Source organism: Schistocerca cancellata, chromosome 1 (assembly GCF_023864275.1).
Source record: "Schistocerca cancellata isolate TAMUIC-IGC-003103 chromosome 1, iqSchCanc2.1, whole genome shotgun sequence".
Classification (NCBI taxonomy): domain Eukaryota; kingdom Metazoa; phylum Arthropoda; class Insecta; order Orthoptera; family Acrididae; genus Schistocerca; species Schistocerca cancellata.
Window position 1 is genome coordinate 287,050,073 of NC_064626.1, and position 10,639 is coordinate 287,060,711.

The window sequence follows — 10,639 nt, forward strand, 5'->3', positions numbered from 1 at the left end:
GACATGTGTGACCTTATCAGCTATGTATAACTAACAAAAAGATATAGTTAATGTTTTGTGGGTGAACAAATTCTCTCCCAGTAGACTTCACACAGAGATACTTCCGGGGTGTGGGGAAAACAACATGGACCAAAACTTAATCTCTAGGAATTCCTGTTCCTGTTTATAGGTCATGTCAGCCTTTACATCTACATCTGCACCCATACTCTGCAAAACAGTGTGAAATGCATGGTTGAAGGTGCTGCCCACTACACCAGTTATTACAACTTCTTCCCGTTTAATTCATGTATGGGGAGTGGGCAGAATGATGGTTTCAAATGCCCCTGTGAGCACTGCAATTAGTTTAATCTTGTCCTTGCAATCCCAATGGGAGCAATATATATGGTCTGCAGTATATTCCTAGATTCAACATTTAAAGCTGATTCTTGAAATTTTGTATGCAGGCTTTCTTGAAATAGGGCAACGGCCTTTCCGCAGTGGATACACCGGTTCCCGTCAGATCACTGAAGTTAAGCGCTGTTGGGTGTGGCCGGCACTTGAATGGGTGACCATTCAGGCCACCATGTGCTGTTGCCATTTTTTGAGGTGCACTCAGCCTCGCGATGCCAATTGAGGAGCTACTCGACCGAATAGTAGCGGCTCCAGTCACAGAAAACCATCATAACGACCAGGAGAGCAGTGTGCTGATCACATGCCCCTCCTATCCGTGTCCTCAGCTGAGGATGACATGGCGGTCGGATGGTCCTGATGGGCCACTTGTGGCCTGAAAACAGAGTGCTTTTTCTTGAAATAGTTCCGTCTTTCTTCAAGTATCTGCCAGTTCAGTTTTTACTCTGACATTCTTCAATGGGCGAGACAAACTGGTGAGCATTTGTGCTGACCTCCTCTTTGTACATTCAGTCCCCTGTTAGTCCTATTTGGTACAGGTCCCATACATTTGAGCAATATTGCAGGATGGTTTGCTTGTGTGTTTTGCAAGCAATCTGCTTTTTGGACTGATAGCATTTCTCTAGTATTCTACCAATGAACCAAAGTGTGCCACCTGCTTGACCTTTGACTGAGCATATATGATCATTCCATTTCACAGCCCTATGAAGTGTTACACACAGGTATATGTATGAGTTAATCAATTCTTAGTGTGATTCACTGATATTGTTGTCATAGAATACAAAATTTTTTTCATGTTTTGAAGTGTACAAATTTACATTTCTGAATATTTAAATCAAGCTGTCAATCTTTGCATCACTTTGTATAACAGTAATGGAAATTTATGGATGGAGCAGTACATAAAGGGAAAGGCAACCACTCACCTATAGTGGACCAATCTGTGGGGCACAAAGACATGAAAGAGGGGAACAAAGACATGAAAGAGGGGACAGCATTAGCTTTCAAGATCTTTGTGTGTGTGTGTGTGTGTGTGTGTGTGTGTGTGTGTGTGTGTGTGTGTGTGTGTGTGTGTACACACACACGCTTCCATTTCTGAAAAAGTCTTTGACTGAATGAGTCACCTTTATGGTGAGTATCAGTCTAACTTTTCCATATATTGTTAAGTTAAAGAAAGGCAAACCTATGTTTATAACAGTTTTAGATTTAGAGAATGCTTTTGACAATGCAGGCTGGAATCCACACTTTGAAATTCTGAGGGTAGTAGGAATAATGTATAGAGAGTTAAAGGTTATTTATAACATGTATAGAAATGTGTCTGGTGTATAAGAGTAGAAGAACAGGAGAGGGAAGTAGCACTTGAGAAGAGACTGAGTGTTGTAGCTTATGCACAGTGTTATTCAGTCTGTACAGTTTCACTGATACCAAGGAGAAATTGAAACAAAGATTAAACTTCAGAGAGAAGAAATAAAAACTCTCAGTTTTACGTATGACATTGTAATTTTGTCAGAGATGGCAAAAGACTAGATAGAGCTGTTAACTGGCTTGAATAGTGTCTTGAAAAGAGGTTCTAAAATTAGCAACAACAAAAGTACAAAAAAGTGTTATTGAATATAGTCACATTGAATCAGGTGATGCTGCAGGCATTAGATTTGGAAATGAGACACTAGAAGTAGATCAGTTCTGTTATTTGGGCACTAAAGTGGCTGATGATGGCTGAAGTAGTCAGAATATAAAGCACAGATCGATAATAATAAGAAAAGAATTTCTCAAAAAGAGAAATTTGTTAGCATCAGATTAGATTTAAATGTTATGAAGTTTTTTGTGAAAGTATTTGTCTGGAGTATAGCCTTGTACAGAAATAAAACATGGACAATAAACAATTCAGGCAAGAAGAGTATACAGGCTTTTGAACTGTGATGCTACAGAAGAATGCTGAAGGTTAAATGGGTAGAACATATATCTAATGAAGAGGTGCTCCCAATTTTTATCCAAAACTTCCTGTCTCTCTGTCCTTTCCACGTCCAAGTCAGTGCCTCCCATAGTTCCCCCCCGTATTCAGGAGAATGACATTCCATGGGGCTTTGTATTGAGTGTCTCTCTATTTTTAGTGGCTATAACGGTCTAGCAGCAGCTTTAGGGCCATCGGTCTCAGCTTCTCTGTATGTGGATGACTTCTGCATTTTGTACTGCTCCTCCAGTACTGGCATTGCTGAACAGTGCATACAGGGAGCCATTCACAAGGCGCAGTCATGGGCTCTAGCCCACAGCTTCCAGTTTTCAGCCGAAAAGTCATGTGTCATTCATTTCTGTCAGTGTTGCACCATTCATCCAGAACCAGAACTTTACCTTAATGACAATCCACTCACTGTAGTGGAGACATATCGATTCTTAGGACTGGTTTTCGATGCCCAATTGACTTGGCTACCTCACCTTCATCAGCTTAAGCGAAAGTGCTTGCAGCATCTCAATGCCCTTTGCTGCCTGAGCAACACCAACTGGGGTGCAGATTGCTCTACACTGCTGCAGCTGTGCAGAGCCCTTGTTCAATCCCGCATTGCCTGTGGGAGTCTGGTTTATGGTTCAGTGGTGACTTCAGTGTTTTGTTTACTTGACCCAGTGCACCACTGTTGGATTCGCGTAGCGATGGGAGCTTTTAGAACGAGTCCGGTGACCAGTGTCCTGGTGGAGGCCGGAGTCCCTCCATTGAAGTTTAGGCATGCACAACTGCTCACCAGTTATGTTGCACACATACATAGTTCTCCTGCACATCCAAATTACCGTCTCCTTTCTCCAACCGCGGCGGTTCATCTCCTGCATCGACAGCCCAGGTCAGGGCTTACAATTGTGGTTCGCGTCCGGTCCCTTCTGTCTGTACTGGAGTCCTTCCCATTACCACCTCTCCTAGAGTTCCATTCACGTACACCTCCATGGTGTACAACTAGGCCACAGATTCTTCTGGACCTTTTGTATGGCACTAAGGACTCCGTTAACCCTGCAGCTCTCCACTATCCCTTCGTCTTGATTCTCAACATGTACCAGGGCTGTGAAGTGGTTTACACCAATGGATCGATGGCTGATGGTCGTGTAGGCTTTGCTTATGTTCATGGAGGATGTATAGAACAGCACTCCTTGGCAGATGGCTGCAGTGTTTTCACTGCAGAGTTGGTGGCCATATCTCGTGCTCTTGAGCACATCTGCTCATGCCCTGGCGAGTCATTTCTCCTGTGTTCTGACTCCTTGAGCAGCCTACAAGCTATTGACCAGTGCTATCCTTGTCTCCCTTTGGTAGCATCCATTCAGGAGTCCATCTCTGCCCTGGAACAGTCCCATTGGTTAGTGGTGTTTGTGTGGACCCCAGGACACGTTGGAATTCCAGGCAACAAACTTTCTGAAAGGCTGGCCAAACAGGATAAGCGGAAAGTGCTTCTGGAGATGGACATCTCTGAAACTGACCTGCAATCTGGCTTACACCGCAGGGTTTTTTGGCTTTGGGAGACGGAATGGCATAACAGTATGCACAACAAATTGCATGTCATTAAGGAGACCACAAATGTGTGGAAGTCTTCCATGCGGTCTCCCGCATGGAATCAGTTGTCCTCTACCAGCTCCAAATTGGCCATACATGCCTAATGCGTGGTTACCTCCTCCATCACTTGGACCCACCTCGGTGTCGCTGCGGCTCACAAATGATGGTCGTCCACCTCGTGCTGGATTGCCCACTTTTAGCCGTTCTGTGGCGGACTTTTTACTTTCCCAGCACCCTACCTTCAGTGTTGGGTGACAATGCCTCAACAGAAGCTTTTGTTTTATGCTGTATTCGTGAGGGTGGGTTTTATCATTTGATCTAAGTTTTGGCGCATGTCCCTCTGTGTCCCCCACCCTAGTGCTTTTAGGGTGGAGGTTTAAATGTATTGCAGAGTGGCTGGCTTCTCCATTTTATCTCATGGTCAGACAGCCATGGTAAACTACTCTCTTGTTTTATCTCTTCTACTTGTTTCTTGCATCTCTCTGGTTTTCTTGTCTGATTTTGTCCATTTTAGTGTTCATTGCTCTTCTGTCATTCTTGTGGTTTTCACCTTTCTTCCAGCTGTGTTTTGTATGTCTCGATTATTTTACTCCCATCCTTGTGGAATTATTTTAATCGGAATGAGGGATTGATGACCTAGCAGTTTGGTCCCTCTCCCCCTCTTTTAAACCAACCAACCACTATTCTAGGTTAAATCTGATTTTGGCACAGAAAGCTGTCAATTATGCTGCCACAAGATGAATTTTTAGATATGAAGTAGTAATTTTGTGTGTGTGTGTGTGTGTGTGTGTGTGTGTGTGTGTGTGTGTGTGTGTGTGTGCGGGCACATGCATGTGCTCGCACACGTCTAAAGGAAACTTGTATTAAAGTGAGACATTCCACATCATTACAAAATGTCATATTCATTATCTATGGAACAAGTATTAATGTAATATAATGCTAGTTCTTTCACATGAAATAGATTTTGAATTTCTATAAATAACTTTCTTTACATTATTTCTAGCTTTTGATTATGTAATGGGTATCTATGTAATTGTAGAATCATTGAGATTAGTCTATAAATGAAGTTAAATACTGTAAGTAATTATTAATATTTAAATAAAAAATGTTGTCATTTCTTTTGACGAAGTAATTGACACTGGTCTGCTGTAGCCAGTTCCAGACTTTATTTATGTTACGGAATTGCTATTCATTTACAATCCAGCCCACTCCTACACTTTGGAATGGCATGGTATGCAGAAATTACTACAGCCATACAACTCTGACATGTGATCTGTAATTATATACACAGTCAATCTGAAGGTGATAGGTAACACAGGGCCATACCAAGAAGGGTATACTTCTTTGAAAATTCTCACTTGCTCAACAGTAATTCCCAGCCCAAAAATGCACCTTCTGATCATATTAAGATTGCAGCACTTGGGTGAGAGGTGCACCAGCATCCAGTACACTAATTTGATTTTACACAATCAGGTTCTCATGTACTTCATTCACTACTGAAAGCCACATTTTTAACCCGATTCCAAAGTTACACAGGGTGTGCCTACAAAGCTATATGCTTAAGTCTACGGAGTTCAATGAACAGAGATTTTTGAAATTCATTTACCACTAGGAGAAAAAGAAAAATGTAATATATAGATTGAAAATAGCTAAGAAGGTGAAACTATAGTGTATACACTAGTGTTTCATCAATTACTTGTCCAGTACAGTATACTTAGATTTTTAAGAATTTTTTGTGTTTTGATGAGTTTCCTGCATATTAATTTATTGCCTTGAAATGGTATGGTATGAGACAGTAAACTTCTATTCTATTCATTTGTTGCCCCTCTGACATACTGTTTATATATTAGCTATTTTTATGTCATCCTATCTATTTTTTTACTTCATTCCTGTCAATATTTTGCCCACCTTTCATAGCCACTCTGTGATTCTTCTTTGTCCAATGGTTTTTGAATCATTCCATTTCCATGTAAGTTCTCATTTTATGTTTGTGGAATATTCCTAAGACACCATTGTAGTAGCCACTTCATCACTGTAGTACACATATGGCTCACAGATAACATGATATTTAGCATAATTTGTGTCCTGCATTCAATTACCACTGAACAGGATAGCCTTTTAGCTTGGATGTTTGTATGCATTGTTTCTTTCCCATGGTTTGCATGAGTCCAGTGTGATTTAGTGAGTGGAAGTCTTTAACGATAAATATTTATTTGTACAAACCAGTTTTGAGATGTCATGTATTTATAATGTGTGCTTATTATTTTACCTATGTGATTTATTTAAATCATATAAAAGCACCAGTCAATAAGTTGGTTAACAATGCAATATAAAATTAATATGAAATGCACAATCAACTACTTGGTTCACCACAGGCATTGACAAGCAGACAAATTTAATAAAAGGAACTTGAGTGTATGATTCGCTGTCATTTAATGTAATACCATTTTCCACTGTGTTATTCAAAATTGGTTTGTGTAAACAAATATTTTAGTTCATAATTGGTAAACATATCTTAGATATTAATAATGAACCTCACTCAGTAGCTTAGCTAAGAGAGAGGAGGACCCTAAAAAAATTAAAAGAAGAAATGTGTGATATACTTTTCTGCAGCTATCTCCATTGTAGCATCAGTAAAATAACGTAAAAAATTGTAAATGGCTTTTGATTTGGTAGAAATGTAAATCAGATCAAAATTATTGTAGTAAGTGAATATTTGAATAATTGCCTTTTAGTTGTTATCATTAAGACTTTTTTGACAACTGTAGAAAAATCATTCACTAAAATTAATGACTAATGAACTATGATTGCAGGTGTTTGGATTGTTCAACTTCCTGGCCTATGCTGCAGGAGTTTACTTTCTCTTTGTGGAGTGGAAGAACAGCAAGAGTGGCAACTAGTAAGATGATGGTTGCAGTGACTGAGACAGTGCTTAGGCTCTGTGAGCCCCAGATTTGCTGCCTGGTCTGTACAGATGCTAGCTCCAAGGGAGTCAAAGCCCTCATTAAGTAAGCTATTTATTGTTCAAAGAGTGTGGGCTTGCTGGAAATGTATGACCAATGATAACACAGTGACTGTTTTAGCATTCTCATTAAATCTTGTAATGCTCTTTGCTGCATTTTAAACTGTTAAAGGAACAAAACATATTACAACAGCATAAGTAAAATCATTAAGATAAATAAATAAAGTATATCAAATCAAAATAATCATTTATTTCACTTTTAAAATGTAATGCATATCAGAAATTCATGTCACATATTAATCAATGTTTAATACTTGGCTAGTTATGTCTCAGTTAAGTACACACATGAGATATTCCATCTTTAAACATATGTAGGTGTCAGTGTTGCACATTGCTGAATTATTTTGTACATATTGTTAAAAATTATGTTTCATTGAGGCAGTGGTAACAAGACAAACTGTAAAAGAACGTTAATACATAATGTTGTATCAGTTTTCAGACACATCATGTACAATGTAAATTATTGTTATTTGTGTTGTAAAATGATATTGTTTACATAATTATGAAAAGTGGCTTTATTCTTCACTTTATGGCTCTTGTGAAGTCTGTAGAAATTTAAATGCCATATAGGATTCTGTTGTCGATGATATGTAATATGGAACCTGTTATCACCTTGCTAATGTCTAGAAACACTTTTTTATCAGACAAAAACCATCTACATTTTTCTCAGTGTTTGTGTGTCTGTTGCATACAATATGATTACATCTTTGGTTATGATATAAATATTTAATGTAGTAATTCAAAAACAGTATTTCAGTCAGTCAATCAAGCCAGTATTTGTGTTAATACTTGTAATATGATAAGAGCAATCACACACGTACATATTTGATTTCATTTAATGCCAGTGTAAATAACTCCTGTTATACTTATGTATGTAAACATTATGATAATTAAATTTTTTTGAACAAATCAGTAATGCCTTATTCTGTCAAAATAAAGCAAATATATGTTAACAAATAATATGCATCATCTTATGCAATAAACATACAGTTAAAACCATGAACTGTGTAACATCTTAGGTTTAGAGAAAAATCATATCAATAATTTTGTGTTGAAATTTGATGTGGCTTATCTTCAAAAGGATAGCGTACCAATAGGGACAAGAAAGGAGGCATGAAGGGCGCCAAAAACAGAAATAGCAATCATCCATTTATTGCACCATTACACACGCACATCATGATATATGAGACATTATAATTGCCATACTCAAATCTATAACAAACAATATGTATCACGAAGGGCACACACAATGGAGTTTAAGAATTTACAATGGCACATCAACTCCGCTATGACAAACAGTGTGCAAAATGGAGACCGCACAATTTTACCAACGTAAGAAATTAAAATAATACTAGCATAAAATTAACTAAAACGCCGTGAAGGAAATGTTTATGAGAAGAACACGATGGGGCTGCAGTGGAGGAGGCAACACAATAGTTAACTCAGGTGCACCAAAACAAACAACGGACACCAGGCCGCGCCAGCAACGGACACATAAGGGACGCAACTACTCTCTCCATTGTGGTTCCACACGTTCCACCCAAGTAATAGCTACTTGAAACATTTTAATACTTGGAACAGTACACCAGTGATCAGCAAATTAAAAAAAAAACAATAACATGACATAAAAATACAATAATTGAAGAAAATCACAGCATATGACTATGAGCTTAAGGTATTTCGGTAATTAACAGATTACGAAACAGGTAAAAGGGCATGTGCCACTATTAAATCTTCCGTAATTACACTACTAAATTTCTCATTACCCAAGTTGCAATTAACGCAATATGAATTAAATCATTTAAGAGATAATGTTACTTTAAAATAATAATAAAACCATTTCATACAGCAGAGGACCAAGAATGACCTGATCAGTACTCCCCAGTGAAGCAGTTCACACAAATGGTACTCCATGGCTCCAAGCACACAGCCCCATACAAAATGCAACACAACCACAGCAACCCAGTGTACTACCAGAACCACCCGGCAGTAAACCAAAATCGTACTAAGCCAAAACAAGGACCGACTTTTAAAATAATGAGACCTAGCCCGGGCCGAACAACAGACCAAATGCCGGGAAATCCATAAGAAACCTCAGCCAACTTAATACCAAGACAACAATTTATGAACAATATGCAAAACACAAGACCTCACAGTCCAAAGGCTTCTGTTTAGTCGTGAAGGTGGCTCCGATCCGCCTGCTGAGGTGCCAAGTGTCGTACGGAGTGTCGAATCAAGCTTAACCTTTGTTAACAGAAAGAGGAAGCACCACAAGACAAAATAAACTCCAATGTAACTGCACAAGGCAAACTCTAAGGAGTGCCACTCGAAGACTATGCACTTGAAGATCAAACATAAAGCACCCAGACTAACGTGCCGCTGAACAAAGCACTTCCATCACCAGCATCTAGTAGAGTATGGAGAGCAGCGTACCCCATCGATATACATCCATGGGACGGTAAACGAGGATAGCAATCCCAGCGACGGAGAGACAGGAAGACGAAATGACATCCCGCCGCACATAGAAGGTATTTCAAACTCAGGCTCGACAAACTACAACAGGCGAGAGTTTGCTCCCCTTGTGAATCAAGTAAAACGGCACGCCGCTGTCCACACTATTAACCGTAAAATCACGGTCCGGTCTTCCCATCGGGCCCCACTTGGTGTTCAGACGCAAACAACCCCAGCCGAGCCAAACTGTCTCCACACCAAGGCAGCCACCTCTTTCCTCCTCACACGCCTCCAGCTAAGCTGCAGTCAGTGATCACACACAGAAACAACTGCTTAACGCCAAAGTGCCGTCTGAGTGAAGACTCAGCACTAAGATCGATACGGACTTGGAAATAAGCGAGCACTGTAACAAAATTTCTTCACATAATAGATGAAAATATCTCTTTTGATGCACATAAGTTACAAGGCAAAAACTGTAGTCAAATGGCATGGGAAAAGACTTATGTTCATTATGACCTACTTTGGAAAAATTAAATATTCCATTGAGGTCAATGTGGATCGCAGTCCCAATGAGACATGTTCCTTGTTCTAGTTCATCAAACTTTCTCTCTCTGAACCAACAGCACTACCTGATGTTAATCTCATATATCCTTCAACAAAGGTAATGAATGAGTGTTGAAACAAAAGTGGAAATTGATTTCCACACTAAAAGTTCCTAACTTTCATTATTATCGTACGTCAAATGAAATCCTGTTAATAACTTCACAGAAGAGAGTAGGTGCCTATGTTGCTACAGGGAAGACTGCCAAACAAATACAGTGACAGATGAAGAATAAAAATGTACAAATATGTGTTCAGCAAGGACTTCTTTAAAAATTCAGTTGTGACTTGCATCATTCCTACACATGCCTAAAATAAGTCTTTAATATGAAAGGATACATGCTACTAACCACATAGAGGAGGCACTTAACAGCAGATGGGCACGATGAAAAAGTCAGTTGGATGTTATTCAATTGTCAAAATAAGTTCTTCATCAGACACAGACAAAAAACACTCGCACACAAGTGCAACTCACACTAACATGGTCACTGATGTCTCCATGCTCAAATCTGACTGTGTCTGAGGTGAGCAGCACTCTTTGCTGCGGCGGGCAGTGGGGCTACAGAAGAGGGATGAGGCAGGAATGAGGAAGGATGCGAGGTAGGGATTGGGGGAAGATGCCTGTGGGAATATGCAGGGACATGATGGGAACA

The 10,639-nt window shown here is 39.5% G+C and overlaps 1 protein-coding gene and 1 pseudogene across 2 annotated transcripts in view; both read left to right on the forward strand.

Moving 5' to 3' along the window:
• LOC126171414 (uncharacterized) overlaps nt 1-7,844 on the forward strand; it is a 440,739-nt gene extending 432,895 nt beyond the window's left edge. For both annotated transcript variants that reach the window (XM_049920798.1, XM_049920797.1), the window contains exon 4: nt 6,727-7,844. In XM_049920798.1, coding sequence (XP_049776755.1) covers nt 6,727-6,813 — 87 coding nt within the window. In that variant the 3' untranslated portion in view covers nt 6,814-7,844. The remainder of the gene's footprint in view (nt 1-6,726) is intronic.
• Nucleotides 459-576, forward strand: LOC126104865 (5S ribosomal RNA; annotated as a pseudogene).
• Nucleotides 7,845-10,639: the final 2,795 nt, after the last annotated feature.